The sequence below is a fragment of the Chiloscyllium punctatum genome, chromosome 49 (assembly GCF_047496795.1).
Source record: "Chiloscyllium punctatum isolate Juve2018m chromosome 49, sChiPun1.3, whole genome shotgun sequence".
NCBI lineage: Eukaryota > Metazoa > Chordata > Chondrichthyes > Orectolobiformes > Hemiscylliidae > Chiloscyllium > Chiloscyllium punctatum.
This window is the reverse complement of record NC_092787.1, coordinates 18,802,642-18,818,944: the sequence shown is the minus strand read 5'-3', so window position 1 is coordinate 18,818,944 and position 16,303 is coordinate 18,802,642. Positions and strand designations below refer to the sequence as shown.

Sequence of the window (16,303 nt, the reverse complement as noted above, 5' to 3'; positions counted from 1 at the left end):
GGTTGTGGGGGGGCGGGGGGGCAGGTTTGCTTGCTGAGCTGTAGGTTTGATATCCAGATGTTTCATTACCTGGCTAGGTAACATCAGCAGTGGCGACCTCCAAGTGAAGCGAAGCTGTTGTCTCCTGCTTTCTATTTATATGTTTGTCCTGGATTGGGTTCCTGGGGTTTGTGGTGATGTCATTTCCTGTTCTTTTTCTGAGGGGTTGATAGATGGTATCTAGATCTATGTGTTTGTTTATGGCGTTGTGGTTGGAGTGCCAGGCCTCTAGGAATTCTTTGGCATGTCTTTGCTTAGCCTGTCCCAGGATAGCTGTGTTGTCCCAGTTGAAATGGTGTTTCTTTTTCATCCACGTGTAGCCCTGGGGTGTCTTTGCTTAGCCTGTCCCAGGATAGATGTGTTGTCCCAGTCAAAATGGTGTGTAGCCCTACACAACGCCGTAAACAAACACATAGATCTAGATACCATCTATCAACCCTCAGAAAACGAACAGAAAATTACATCACCACAAACCCCAGGAACCCCATCCAGGACAAGCATATAAATAGAAAGCAGGAGACAACAGCTTCGCTTCAATTGGAGGTCGCCACTGATGATGTTACCTAGCCAGGTAATTAAATGTCTGGATATCAAACCTACACCCGAAACTAAATTCTGTCTTTGACAGCAAAACCCATATTCCATTAATGAATATACAAAATGGAAGCCCAGTGTGGCCATGATGTCAGGTTCCATCGATATGGTTAATGATAGAAGTACCAAGCTACACTTAGTACTTGATATAGAGTGCTGAGATCTTCACTGTTGTTTATTTTTATAACTGTTGGCTTAGAGCTGTGAACTGAGAGCAAAGGGTGACTTTTGAACTGGGACTTTTTCATTGGAGGGTAGGAAATTGAGGGTAAACCTTATTGAGGTTTATAGAAACATGAAGGGCATAGGAAAAAGACCTCTGCTATTCACCTTATCTATGGCTGAGTGAGTTCAAAACTAGGGGCATATTTTTAAACTGAAAAGGAGAAAGATTTAAAAGGGACTTGAGGGGCAACTTTTTCATACACAGGGTAGTTCGCATGTGGAATGAACTGCCAAAGAAAGTGGTAGGTGCAGGTACAGTTACAACATTTAAAAGACATTCCAATAAGTACATAAATAGGAAAGGTTTAGAGGAATATGGGCCAAATGCAGGCAAATGGGACTACTTTAGTTTGGGAAATTTGGTTGGCATGGACTATGAGATCAAACCGTCTGTTTCCTTGCTGTATGAGTCTTTAATCATGAGCAGCAGTCTAAATTTTTTTTAAAGAGAATAAGCAAACTGATATTTCTATATGAGGCCAGGTCTGGAAGTTAAATTATAGGTTGATTGTTGTTCAAAGTACTTTTATAGAGCATTATGCTCAAACAGATGGCAAATATTTGAATGTTAACAGAGGCTTCACAGGCAGGATAATGCCAAGGCAATGTTGAAAATAAAAACAAAAACAGAAACTCAAATTTGAACTGTGTTTTTGCCAGAAGAATTATGAGTGCCAAAGCTACAGAACAGAGATTCGATTGCTCCCAGGTTATCCTCCCATTATCAATGTTTTGAATGTTTGGACAATAAAATCTCAGTTCTAAGTATTAAGCAAAGATTCCTCAAATGTGGAGGAAGCTGCTTGCATTGATCAGCGCCTTCAGAATCCAAGCAAGATGCAATCCCATCTGCCTGTGATGTTACAGGTTGTACAGTCTGCTCCAGTGAATTGGCAGTTACATCTCATTTATCTTTCATTTTGATTTATTCCTTAACTGTGTTTTTGTTTGTGTTTACAAGGGATAGGATCAATGGAAATTGGGTTTAAATATAAATAATGAAATTCTGTTTTTAATGTTACCCTGCTAAAGCTACTGCATTATTAATAAATTAATTGTTTTGTTTAAGCTATAAACTTGGTGTATGAATTAACTGCACAGAGACCAAATATCCTGTGATCAAAACTTGTACACAGTTTATTTGTGGCCAGCTAGCTTGAAGTCACCCCCCTGAACTCAAAAGATTCTAACTGCCCTGATTACAAGTTTTTTGTTTTTTATTACTCTGGCTATGACCAGCAAGCTTGGAGTCAGTCCTCAACTGAGGAGATTCAAAGCTCCTGGTACTTTTTTCCCTTACACTACTGCCATACAGTAGTAGTGCTGATTTTCTCCAGCAGCCATGTTGCATGCGTGCAGCTGCAGGACACAGTAAGAGACACCAGTTGTGTAAATATCTTTATTAATATTCCAACACCAGGAAAGCACCCGTGGCCAAGGAATCAGTGACAAGCAAAGACCTGGTAGGGGCTGTGTGAAAGGTAAACAAGGGTAAACTCCCCTGTTTATTTTGGTCAGCCAGGGCTTTCTGATTAGCCTAGGTTAACAACCCTAATCAAGGACCGTGTAGTAAACAGGTTTCAATAACTATATCCCTCTCCCTTAAGTCCAGGAACGTAAGCCTGGTCTTTGGGCTTGTAGCTTTTCCAGCGACATTTCCCATCCCAGGCCCAGCTCCTCTGATTCGGATTGTGACACGGGCAGCACGCACCGGAACATAGCCCATTTCTTGCTTCTGGAGCATCCTGGAAGGGATTCCTCCTCGTTTTCTGTCAGCAATAGTATCAAGGGTGCATCCATCTCAGACTTTGAAATTTCCTCGACACCAAATCAAAGGGGAGAACCTACGATTTCTGACCTGGCTGTTCTGAGGGGCCAGGTATGGTTTGCCTCTGCCCTATTTACAAGCTAACTGATTTCAGTTGATCGACAGGTTGGTCCAGGACTGCCACCTACCCAAACTTTGTAAGTCAAGGGACTCACATGCACCTCACACTGTACGCATCAGGGCCATTTCCATGATTCCAGCCTCACACCTCACACCCGCATTAAATTCTCTCTCTTGCTTAGTGGAGGCGTGTAGCCAGCCTTGGATTCCAGCTGTCATTTAACTGCGCTCCCCCCCCCCCCAAGTCTGGAAATGTCAAGTTTAATCTAGTGAGGAGTCATCTCGCCATCAGCAACTCTGCTGGAACTGTTTCTGTTGAGTGAGGGGTGATCCTAAAATTGAACTGGAACTCTGATGCTCTTTCAGAGTGGTTGGATGTGCATATAGTCTGTTCAGCAAAAACTCTCAGAAGCAATAGCTTACCAGTCGAGCTCTATTCTGCTCTATGGGACTGGATTGGCCAGGACCTGCTGGAGGTGTATGTCAGTATGCTTCTGGCAGGTACCATGAGCGAATCCATCAGGAAAGGCATCATCACCCTCAGAGACAAGTAGAAGGGCGACAGGGAGGAAATTAGAAATTGGAGACCAATCTCACTATTAAACATAGATTACAAAATCTTGTCAAAGGTCATTGCCAACTGGGTCAGGTCTGCTCTGGGATCAGTGATTCACCCTGACCAGTCCTGTATTGTACCAGGCAGGAAGATCGCTGAGAGTCTCGCACTTCTCAGGGATACGATCGCCTATGTGCAGGACAGGGGGATAGACACCTGCCTCATCAGCCTGGACCAGGAGAAAGTCTTTGACAGGATATCGCATATGTATTTGAGAGATGTTCTCTCCAAAATGGGCTTTTGGGAGGGAATCTGCAATTGGATCAGACTGCTCTACACCAACATTGTCAGTGCAGTCTCAATCAATGGGTGGGAATCAGACAGCTTCCCAGTCAGATCTGGAGTCAGGCAGGGCTGCCTTCGCTCTCCTGCCTTGTTCATGTGCTGCATAGAGCCATTTGTCGAGTCCATCAGGAAGGATACGAGCCTGAGCGGGGTGACGATTCATGGCAGCAGGGGGCCTACAGGTTAAGGCCTCCCAGTACATGGATGACGTCACAGCTTTCTAATCGGATCTGCTGTCCGTGCACAAACTCATGTGCATATGTGACCAGTTCAAACTGGCCTCAGGGACCAAGGTAAACGGAGGCAAGAGCGAGACCATGCTCTTCTGGAACTGGGCCGACCAATCCTCTATCCCCCTCACTGTCAGGACTGATCACCTGAAGGTGCTGGGTATTTGGTTTGGATGGATTGGGGCGTGTGCCAAGTCTTGGGAGGACCGGATCAGGAAAGTGAGGCAGAAACTAGGCAGATGGGAGCAACGATCGCTCTCCATTGCGGGGAAAAACCTGGTCATCAGGTGTGAGGCACTGTCAGTGTTGTTGTATGTGGCACAAGTCTGGCCTGTTCCCAGAACCTGTGCCGCCGCAGTCACCCAGGCCATCTTCCACTTCATGTGGAGATCAAAGATGGACCGTGCCCAAAGGGACACCATGTATAAAGGTCTGGACAATGGGGTTAAAAAAAAACACACCCAATGCCACCCTCACGTGATGGCCACCTTTGTGTGTAGCTGCATCAAGCTGTGCATGGATCCCCAGTATGCAAACACCAAGTATCACTACGTCTTAAGGTTCTACCTGTCCACGGTGTTGTGAATGATGGGCCTGGCCTTGCTGCCGCGGAACGCACCAAGTAGTTGGACTGTTCCGTATCACCTGTCCTTCGTGGAGAAGTTTAAGAAGAAATACGCCTTTGACCACAAGTCCATCAAGAAGTGGTCAGCACATCGTGTTCTTGAGACCCTTTGGGAATGGGAGAGGGCGGATTCTGTTGAGCAGTTCCCTGGACAGACTGTCAAAGTCATTTGGCAGAATGCCTCATCGCCAGAACTTTCAAACAAGCACCAAGACATGGCTTGGCTGGTAGTGAGAACGGCTCGGCCGGTGAGATCCGTCATACACGCCCGGACTCTCTGCCCCACCGCACGCTGCCCTCAAAGCGGCTGAGGAGGGGACGAGACTGTCACACACCTCCTTCTGGAATGTGTCTATGCAAAGGAAGTCTGGAGAGGAATGCAGTGGTGTTGATCAAGGTTCGTCCTGAGCAGCTCCGTGACACAGGACTCAGTGGTCTGTCCCCCGGGATGCACACCAAAACGAACATCAACTGTGCCTGGAGGATCATCAACTCGGTGAAAGACACTCTTTGATCTGCCAGAAACCTGTTGATCTTCCAGCTGAAGGAGTTGACCCCTACTCAGTCTTGCAGACTGGCACATTCCAAGGTCCAGGACTACGTGTTGAGGGACGCACTGAAGCTTGGGGCAGCTGCTGCCAAGGCACAGTGGGGAAAGACCACCATGTAAGGTCTGCCTGCCTAAGAAAAACAGGGGGCCCACTCAGTAATTGGGCTCCGCTGACGCCTCAGCAAAATATCTGGATGGTCAACACACAAACTTGTATATACGAATGATTAATTCCGATCTCTGTATGAAAAGAAATGGAACGTATGAATGGCATCACCAATTGTATAGATATCAAAATAATTTTATGAATAAAATATATTTTTGGTGGGAAGTGCCCAACACAGCTATGTCAGCATCCAACCCTGGCCACCAGCCATAGAATCTTCATTTTGGAAGCTCCTGCATGACCCTGGTGGAGTTTGGTCATTATCTGGTGGCGGCAACCTTTACTCAGGACAATCTCTCTCGAATGATCTGGTTTCACTGGGTCCAGAAAGGTTTCAGTCTTGGTTGCAATGGCCATCCTGTCTCCCCATTACCACATCTGTTGTAGTTTTGATAGGACAGGATCTTTTAATGTCCACAGTCACGTATTGTCAGCAGTGACCAGAAGGGCGTGCAGGAAGTTTAAGAATGGGCTCTTCCAGGGGAGGCACTACCAGTGGAGAATCTGCCAGTGGGAGGCAACTCAGGGCATTCACATTAGCCACTTGGCTTCCTGGATGATGTTCTAGATTATACTTGTAAGCGCTGAGAGTAAGGGCCCATTGTTGAATTCTACTAGTAGCTATGGGTGGCAACACTTTGTCTTCCTTCAGTAGCTCTATCAGGGGTTTGTGATCTGTTACCAAAACAAATTCCCATGCCTAAAAGGTACTTAGAAGTAAAAGGTACTTTGGCACACACCGAAGATGACCGCCAAACCTTTCATTCTCTATCTGGGCACATTTGTGTTCGGCGTCAGCCAAAGTCTAGGAAGGTATTCAGTATTGGGCATTCCTCTCCATTGGCTCCCTGATGGTCAAATACTAACCTGTTACTGCAAAAGGAGGCACCACTTGTTGGCGCTACCTCTCATTTTGGATCAGTGGGCCAACACCTTCAATGATGATAGCATTCAGGGAAGTGAAAAAGCAGCTATTTGTTGGCTATGTGCCCATTTCCAAGGCTGACCCTTTTTCAATAGCAGCTGTAAGGGTGCCAAGATGGAGGCAAGGTTACGTATGAATTTTCCATCATAATTCACCAACTCGGGGAAAGACCTAAGCTCTGGTACAGATGGGGGAGCTGGGAGTCCTTTGATCGCCCTCAATTTACCTTCCAACGGGTGTAACCTGGCTTTGTCGGCTCTATAATCTAACTAGTTGACGTGGGTCCTGGAACAGACATTTTCCCCTTCTAAGTGCTTAAATAGTGCATATTCCCTATGTCCAAGTGCTCTTAATTGGTTTGGTCAGTTACTAGCACATCATCTCGATAAATGGCAACCTAGGGTAGCACTTGTAAAATGTTCTCCATTATAAGCTGTTGATACAAGACTGCCGTTTTGGGTATACAGATATAAACCTTAATGAGTGTTAATTGTGGCATACTTCTGGAACTTCTTATCTAGTCACAATTGAAGGTAGGCAAGGCTCAAGTCCAGGTTCATAAAGGACAGCGTCTCCCCCAACCCCCCACGCCAACTTCGCATAGAAGTTCTGAATGCAATGGATTGGGTATTTATCTAGCTGCGAGAAGCAGTTTACATTTATTTAAAATCCCCATAAAAGGCAAACCCAGCCAACAGGCTTCACAATCAGTATGACTCATGCTGCCCACTCTGCAAACTGTACTGATTTGATAATTCCTTCATTCTCCAACCTCCTTATTTCTGCCTCTACTTTTGCCCGCAAAGCAAATGGCAACAGACAGGCCTTGCAAAATTGTGGAATAGCTTCGTGGTCAACAAGTAAAATGGCTTTGGGTCCTTTAATAGTCCCAAGCCCTTCTTGACGAACTCTTGGGTTTTCCACTAGGATTTCAATGCGGCAGTCATTTTCTGACTGAAAAATGTTGAGGCAATCCAGATGAATCTTTCTCAACCAATTCCACCCAAGTTTGGGCCCGAGCTCTTACTATTATCAGTAGCAACTGCACCAACTGCTTCTCATAGCAGACGGAAACAAAGTCGTATGCTTAATTTGCAACGGCCCCCCAGTATACGTTCTCAGTCTGAAATGAGGTCTTGCGTGAACTTAAGGATTGGAGACCCAAGCGAATCTTGTTACAACTGTGCTGGTTTCAACCAACCCACATGTAATGTGGCTTCCCAGGGTGTGCACTCTTCTGGGTACTGGCTCGCGAGTTTTCTTGCTCAAGTTAGGCCTTCTAGGACTTTCTGCTGTCTCAAGTCCACAAATAAGCTTTTCATCTGCCCCAGTGTCATTAACCCAGGGGAAAAAAAAACACTTTCTTTCCACAAACTGGACCTAGTCTTCAATGGCAGAATCAAACAATTCATGATGCCAAAAATACTTACCCCAACTCCAAAATGACTGTTGCGAGTGAAGGCACATACTGTTTTCTCTAGTTGCCACTCAAATAACTGCAGAGGTTGGTATCCCAACATGTCACCTTTATTTACATTGTGCACAGAATACTGGTTGTCTAGCCAGCTCAGAGTTAGTCCTCTGAACTGAGGAGATTCCAAATCTCTTGTTTATATATTTGTTTTTTTTTCAGAAACACACTGACTGTGGCCCAGCCAGCATAGTCAGTAACCTAAACTGAAAAGATTCTAAATCGCCTATTTACATATCTGGATTGGTGCACGAATAGGATGCGTTTAGATTATCTACAGTGTGGAAACAGGCCATTTGGCCCAAATCTCCTCATTACATTTTTTTTAATCTTTATTCAAATTTCCACCACCAGGAAGAAAGGAAACATCTCCTATTTGTACTGGTAAGCCAGGTCTCCCTCTTTTTTTTTAAATTTAGGAAACACCCGAGTGGCCAGTGACAAGCAGTGCCCTTCACATCAAAGAGCAATGCTGTGTGATCAAACAGTGAAGGGGAGGGCAGGGATTAAATCAAAATAGAGGTGGAGGGGGAAATAATGCACTCCACTCCCTGTGGTGCCCACCTCTCCCTGAACAACTCCAGGGTGTTGGTGGACACCGCGTGCTCCTTCTCCAAGAACACCCAGGCTCTAATGTAACCGCAGAAGAGGGGCAGGCAGTCGGCCCTAACGACCCCTTCCACGACTCGCTGCCTGAACCTGCTTATAGCCAGTTTGGCCAGGCCCAGGAGCAGACCCACGAGGACGTCTTCAGACCTGCCCTCCCTCCTCCGTACCGGGTGCCCGAAGATCAGGAGCGTGGGACTGAAGTGCAACCAAAAACAGAGAAGAATGTTTTAAAGAAAATCAAAAAAGGGAGTGTAATCGCCCACACCCAATATACACATGGTCCACGGACTCCACGGCGCCACAGAACGAGCAGTTGGGCTGGGAGTCTGTGAACCACCGCAATCTGCGGATGCAGGGGACCGCTACATGCAGCACCCTCCACCCCAGATCCCCGAGAGAAAGGGGGAGGACTCCCACGTAGCAAGCCCTCCACTGGGGATCCCCACCGCCCGGTGGCAAATGGGCACGCCAAGGCATGCCCAGACAGTGGATGAGGGAGAAGAGGTGGACGGTGTGCAGCAGCAGTCGATACAGGGCCCTTTTTACGTCCTTAAAAGGGACAAAATTAAAATTCCGGAAGTGGCTCAGGTTGTGGGGCACAGGCTCCCGCGGGAAGTACAGGACCTTGGAGCCAATGTGCAGGCTGGGGTAAGCACGGACGGGATCCCACCGCACACCTGAGCGTCCTCCAACTGGTGCACTACGTTGGGCCCAAGCACCGCCGTTTTAAGGCGTCGGATGGCGGTGGCCATGTACCGAACGTCTCCCTCATTAGCCCAGGTTAACAATCCCAATCAAGGACCTCAGTCAACAAGGTCCACCTGGTTCCAATCACTACATGTTGGATATCAGTTATTTGTAAAATCTGAATTTTGGTTATTTAAGACGACTGGTCAGGAATCATTGGCACAATTCTGAGGACCATTGAATATTTTAGTTTTACTACATTGCAAGTACAGGAATAGGAAGGCTGATCTGATTTGGCTGTCTGTATTCCTGTCATACAATAGATATGGAGGAGACAGAGACATAGATATGGACAAATGGAGGAGTCTAGCTGAACTTCAGAGTATAACCATATCAAGTAGTAAATGCAAAGATGCTTTTTCTCTTCAAATGTGTAACATTTACCAAGAGTTCAACACACTGGAGTTCTTGATAGTCAATGACAAATAAAAGCTCAATGATGCCATTGTTCCTTGTGGGAAATGGTGCATAACAACTACAAATCTACTGCACGTTACATATGTCATACAATTATACAAAACTGTTTATATGATTAATATTGCATGACAGGGTCTAAAAAATATTGAGGCTAAACTATCAATAAAATAATGAATCAGGGTTGAAGTATACGATGTTTAAATTAAGTAATCAGAACATTTCTCAATAGTAAAAAAGCCAACAAAACAACACAATTTTATCTTGAACTTATATCCAACCATTCTGCAGAACAACATGGGTTAACTTTATTCAGCAGGTTATAAAGGAGAGAAAAGCCGAGAGAATCTCTCAGAATTCTTCTTCTTAAAAAAAAGTAATCTCAGTTGCCCTACTACACCTCCTAATGGCTTGTTTTCCAACTGTTAGTTGGGTGATGATACAGCCAGTATACAGAACCTACCTGCAACCTAAAGAATTCTGAATAACACAGGGGAAGATAAAGAAAAAATGAAGTTGGATAATAAACACACCTGCATAATTTACATTTACTTAAATACTTACAATAGGTTTTCCTTGTCAGCTCCTCTACAACGTCAGGTTTCAGCTTGCTGTTGGACTTCCCCATTGCAGCAACTTAACACATGAGAAAGTGGATTTTTGGAAGAGTATATTAAAGTCTGAAGAAATCAGAGCTCCAAACAAGTCAGAAATATTAATGGTGAGTTTGAGTTATTTCTTGAAATGAAAAATTCTCAGGATGCCTCCTGTGTTCTCTCTGCGTAATGTTGCACAGCTGTGGTTTCCTTGGTGACGGTTTAATAATGGCCTGTTTGTCACTCCACCACAGGTTTGATAAGCAGCCCAAACACAATGTCAAAATTCACTCTTTATTACCCTTTCTTCAAAATCACCCTCACAGAAGCTTTGGTGTGAAATTTTGAATAGCCATTACCCCGATTGAAATGATGGTTCACTTAATATAGTCCCTACGGGAGATGGACGATGTTTTCAGCTTTCCTTTGGTATGAAGAGTTGATAATCACTGACCCCAGCTTCAATGACAGTTGCTCAATTTAGCCACAATGGGAGATGCGTGGTGTTTACAGTATTTCTTTATCTTTCGTATCCTTTGAATTGAAGCAGTTTAAAGAGTTGTTTTATTCTGTTCTAATTTTAGAAACTGATGATGCAGTTTAAATAGTTCAAGCGTGATTACAGCATTATTGAACTGCAAATGGTCAACTATCTCAAAGCACGATGTCCTGGATTACTTTGTGGAGCAGTTAATCAATGCTACAATCCTTGGAACCCTGAAAGAGACAAAACAGTACAGGTATTGTACACAATGATAGTTATCCAGATTTCAAGAACATGTCAAATTAATTTTTATTGCAACTGAGAAGCAAAATAACACCTCATGCTCCCTAAAGCTAAGCAAATAATTATACAATCTAAGCCAGACTGCGCTAATAATGGCTCAAAGAAATAAAGCAGTGATCAGCTGAGCTGTACAGATCTCAGAGGACCCATGTTTGAGTTTCAAACTTTATTGCATTCGCTAATCTCAGCAGGAATACCAGTGAGCTGCTGCCAATTAATCTCAGAACTACCATTTTAGGAATGGGATAAACAGACTAAATTATTTACTCCAGATTGCATTCTTTAATGGAAGAATACAAACTCAGATACTGGATCAGGTTATAAGTGGATTCAATAGTGGTGCACATAGTCAAGTGTGAACAGACGTTCACCATCAAACTTATGAGACATTAAATCAGAGTAGTGCCATTGGTATCCAATATTATACAATTACCAGTTGTTGAATTAGAGTTATAAAGCACAGAAAGAGACCTTTTAAAACATCATGTCTGCATTGGTCATCAAGCATCTACCTACAAGAGTAATTTGCAGGAAACATACAAACCAATAGCAAAAGCATATATAAGCATTAAAAGATAATCAATAAAGAGAAATACAAATCCCCTACAGTCAGAAGCAAGGCAATTCATAAAGAGGAACAAAGAGGTGGCAGACCAATTAAATACATAATTTAGTTCTATTTTCACTAATATGGGGGATCTCCAATTCTAATTGGAGGTGGAATTTGAATAAATTAGCATTAATAAGGAAATTGTATTGGGGAACCAATAGCATTTATGCCAGATAAACCCTTACGACCTGATAACCTTCATCCCAGAGAGCTTGAGGAAGTGGCCCTAGAAATAGCAGATGCACTAGCAGTCATCTTCCAAAACTGTACAGACACTGGAACAGCTCCTGTGGATTGGAGGATAGCTGATGTAACCCCACTATCTAAGAGACTTGGCAGAGAGAAAGCAGGGAATTAAAGACTGATTTGCTTGACATCAATAGTTTTTTAAAAATTCATTCTTGGAACAGGATAAGCATTTTTTATTGTTCGTCTTTAGTTGACCTTGAGAAGGAGGCAGTGAGCTGTCTTCTTGAATCACAGCAGTTCATCTGCCGTTAGTAGGCCCACGATGCCCTTAGGGAGGGAACCCCAGGATGTTGATCCAGCAACAGTGAAAGAATCACGATATATTTCCAAATCAGAAAAGGTGAGTGGCTTGGAGGGGAACCTGCAGGTGGTGGCATTTGTTTTTGATTGTGTTTTGTACTTTATCTGTGTGCCAATCTGCAGCTCCGGTTTTCTGAATGGAGGTGGTCATGGACTTGCAAGTTGCTGTCTAAGGATCTTTGGTAAATTTATGCAATGCATTTTGCATATAGCACAATTTGTAGCCACTGATTAGATTAGATTCCCTACAGTATGGAAACAGGCCCTTCAGCCCAACATGTCCTCCGAACAGTAACCCACACAGACCCATTCCTCTACCCTATATTTACCCCTGACTAATGCACCTATCACTATGGCCAATTCACCTGACCTGCACATCTGTGGATTGTGGGAGGAAACCAGAGCACCTGGAGGAAACCCACACAGACACGGGGAGAATGTGCAAACTCCACACAGGCAATCGCCCGAGGCGGAAATCAAACTGAGTGGGAAAAACATTAGACTCCATTATAAATATGTAATAGCAGATTATTTGGAAGGTAGTGATAGGATCGGACAGAGTTAGTGTGGATTTAGAAGGGGAAGTCATGTTTAACAAACCTGCTGGAAACTTTTTGAGAATGTAATTGGTAGAGGGGATATGGGGGAAATCGGTAGACGTTGTTTACTTGAATTTTCAGTAGGCTTTCGATAACACACAAGAGATGGCCATTCAAATTTAAAGCGCATAGCATTGAACGTTGCGTCCAGTAATGAACTGAGAATTGGTTGGTACACAGATAAAGTACAAAACAAAATCAAAAACAAAAACATAAATGGGTCTTTTTGAGTGGCAGACAGTGATTGGTGGTGTATTACTAGGATCAGTGCATGGACTACCATATGTTGAAGTTTGCACAAAGCTGGGTGCGAGGATATACTTTGAGGAGAATAGAGAGAAGCTTCAATGTGATTTCAATACAACAAGTAACAGGACAAACACATGGCAGATGCAGTATAATGTGGATAAATGTGAGGTTATCCATTTTGCAGACAAAAACAGACAACCATGTTATCTGAATAGTGGCAGATTGGAGAAATGGGTGGTGAGATCGCGATGCCCTCCTGCACCAGTCACTGGAAGTATGTATGCAGATGCAGCAGGTGATGAAGGAAGCAAGGAGTATGCTGACTTTCATAGCGAGAGAATTTGAGTACAGAAACAGGGATGTCTTGCTGCCACTGGATAGGCATTGGTAAGACTACATCTGGAGTACTGTGAGTGGTTTTGAAACCCATATCTGAGGAAGATGTTCTGGCAATTGAGGGAGTACAGAGAAAGTTTACAAGATTGATTTCTGGAATGGCAGGACTGATGCATAGGGAGGGACATTTGGGATTATATTCACTAGAATTCAGAAGAATGAGGGTTATTTCATAGAAGCTTGTAAAGTTTTAACTGGATGAATCTGGGTAGATGCAGGAATGATCTTCTCGATAACGGGGGGTCCATAATTAGAGGTCGCTGTTTAAGGTTATCTGGTGGGCCTTGTAGAGAGAGTTGAAGAGAAATTGTTTCACCCATATATAATGAGCCTGTGGAATTCTCTGCGACAGACAAGACATTAAAGACTTCAAAGAAACATGTAGATATAGTTCTTAGTATTAAAGGGATCAAAAGATATGGGAAGAAACTAGCTACAGGTTACTAAAGTGAAGTCCTGCTACTATATTCTAAGTTTCTCTAGAGTCATTTTGTATGGAAACAAACCCTTCAGTCCAACTAGTCCATGCTGACCAAGTTTCCCAAAGGAAACTAGTCCCATTTGCCTGAATTGGCCCATATCCCTCTAAACCTTTCCGATTCATGTACTTATCCAAATGTCTTTCAAATGTTATAACTGTACCTGCATCAACCACTTCCACCAGCAATTCATTTGACATACGAACCACCCTGTGAGAGAAAATGTTGCCCCTCAGGTCCTTTTCAAATCTTTCTCCTCTCACCTTAAAAAATATACCCCCTAGTTTTGAACTCACCCACCTTAAGAAAAAAAACTTTGCTACTCACCTTATCTATGCCCCTCAAGATTTTATAAACATCACTCAAGGCACCCCTCAACCTTCTATGCCCCAGTGAAAGATGTCCCAGCCTATCCAGATTATTTTTATAACTCAAACCCTCCATTACCAGCAATTTGCTGGTAAATCTTTTGTAAACTTTCACCAGTTTAATATCCTTCTTATCACAAAGGTGAAAGAACTGTACAAGTATGCCAGAAGAGGCTTCACCAACATCCTGTACAGCCTCCTACACTCAATGGTCTGAACAATGAAGACAAGGTCCTAAGCACCATCTTAACCACCCTATGCACGTGTTGCAAATTTTCCACCATTCAATCCACAGTCTCGTTTGCTATGGCACCTCAAATGACAAACAGTTCTTAACTGCTGAGATGATCACCATCTCTACCACTTTCAGACAAAGAGTTCCAGATATCTACAACTCTCCAAGTAAAACAAAAATCCTTTTAACCCCTCTAAAAAAAACTCTTCTCCTTTACCTTAAATTTCTATCTATTCATTCTAAGTGAACAGTTTCTCCGGAACTACTCTACCCTCTTCATGACTGAGCACCTTGATCACATTTCCTTTTACTCACATGCTTTTTAAAAAGTGTGGTGCCAGAACTGGTCACAATACTCCCACTGAAGCTGAATGAGTGTTCTAGAAAAGTTTTCCAAAGCTTTCTTGCTTTTTAATCTGTGCATCCTTTCATAAAGCCCAGGATCCTGATTGCCTCCATAGCTTTCCTCAAACAGCCCTGCCATCTTCAACAACTTGTGCACCTAGACCCACAGGCTCCTCTTCTCCTGCACCCCTTTTAGAATTTCATCATTTTATGTTTTATTATATCTCATTCTTCCTGTTAAATATGTCACATTAAGTACATCAAAATAATGTTTTTATCATCTAATTTTTCCCCTGAAGTTTGCAAGATACCTCCACAGAAAGAAGACAGGAAATGGGAATTAATACAGAGGCAATGAAAGACCACTTTTTTTAAAAAGGTCATGTTGGACAGGTATATAATTTGGTTACTAACTACTTAAAAGATAAATTCAGCGTGCATACACAATGTTTACCCCTCGTGGTGTACTGAAGAAACAAGAAAAACTAAATTTGACCCCTGGTATGTATTGAGTGAAGTAATCTTAGCTCGGGAAATACAGAGGACACAACAATTAGCTTGTTGTTGTTAGACTAAGGTAAAAAGGAAAAACAGATAACTCAAAGAAAGAGGGATTTAGAATGTGTCTGTAGCCAACCAGTGATGAGGGCAAGTTGCAATGCAGTGTGCTGGAGAAGTCTATGGAGGAAATTCCTAAGGTAGGGTCAAGACACAAAGGTAATCAATGAGTTACATAGAATGAAAAAAGAAATGTGCAGGACCCAAAGTCAGAGAACTGTATGCAAAAGAGGTTGAAGAGATGATCAGTATCAGATAGGGTGACAGCCTGGGAAAAGAATTAAAAAGGGAGAAGGATCACAAAATATTCTACATTTAGGAAACTGAAAATCAAATGAAAATTATGGTTATGAATTAACTAAACTTAATGTAGTACAGAATATGGCCTTGAAGTTAAAAAATCCATCACAATGACATGTCAACAAAGGTACAGACAATGGTTAAGGCAAAGATATGGTGAAATGGCATGGATAAAACATTGAAATGAAGTCAGACAATATTGCAAAGTTGAAGCATCCTGTCTTCATAGTGGATAAAAATGGGTTTATACTCAGCTTAGAGTCAAATGTCCTACTTAACCACCATCCTCAAGAGGATAATAGAGATTACAACAGTATCTTGATCAGATGGGCCAATGGGCTGAGGAGTGGCAGATGGAGTTCAATTTAGACTAAATGCGAGGTGCTGCATTTTGGAAAAGTAAATCAGAGCAGGACTTGTACACTTAATGGGAAGGTCCTGGGGAGTGTTGCTGAACAAAGAGACCTTGCAATGGAGGTTCATACTTCCTTCAAAGTAGAGTCTCAGGTAGATAGGATAGTGAAGGCGGCATTTGGTATGCTTTCCTTTATTGGTCAGAGCATTGAGGAAAGGAGTTGGGAGGTCATGTTGCAGCTGTACAGGACATTGGTTAGGCCACTTTTGGAATATTGTGTGCAATTCTGGTCTCCTTCCTAATAGAAGGATGTTGTGAAACTTGAAAGAGTTCAGAAAAGACTTAAGGATGCTGCCTGGGTTGGAAGATTGCACCATAGGGACAGGCTGAATAGGCCTGGGCTGTTTTCCCTGGAGCTGAGGCTGAGGATAACCTTACAGAGGTTTATAAAATTATGAGGGGCATGGAAGATAAATCGACAATCTCTTTTCCA

At 43.2% G+C, this 16,303-nt stretch overlaps 2 protein-coding genes across 3 annotated transcripts in view; both read right to left on the bottom strand.

Moving 5' to 3' along the window:
• Positions 1–10,110, bottom strand: part of LOC140469321 (neuronal calcium sensor 1) — a 158,091-nt gene extending 147,981 nt beyond the window's left edge. Inside the window, exon 1 of one of the 2 annotated variants that reach the window (XM_072565715.1) lies at positions 9,949–10,110. In XM_072565715.1, the coding sequence (XP_072421816.1) occupies positions 9,949–10,012 (64 nt within the window). In that variant the 5' untranslated portion in view covers positions 10,013–10,110. The remainder of the gene's footprint in view (positions 1–9,948) is intronic. The other variant, XM_072565714.1, reaches the window with a different exon arrangement.
• Positions 10,111–10,622: 512 nt separating this feature from the next.
• Positions 10,623–16,303, bottom strand: part of gpr107 (G protein-coupled receptor 107) — a 217,966-nt gene continuing 212,285 nt past the window's right edge. Inside the window, exon 18 of the mRNA XM_072565709.1 lies at positions 10,623–10,697. Within this exon, the coding sequence (XP_072421810.1) occupies positions 10,655–10,697 (43 nt within the window). The 3' untranslated portion in view covers positions 10,623–10,654. The remainder of the gene's footprint in view (positions 10,698–16,303) is intronic.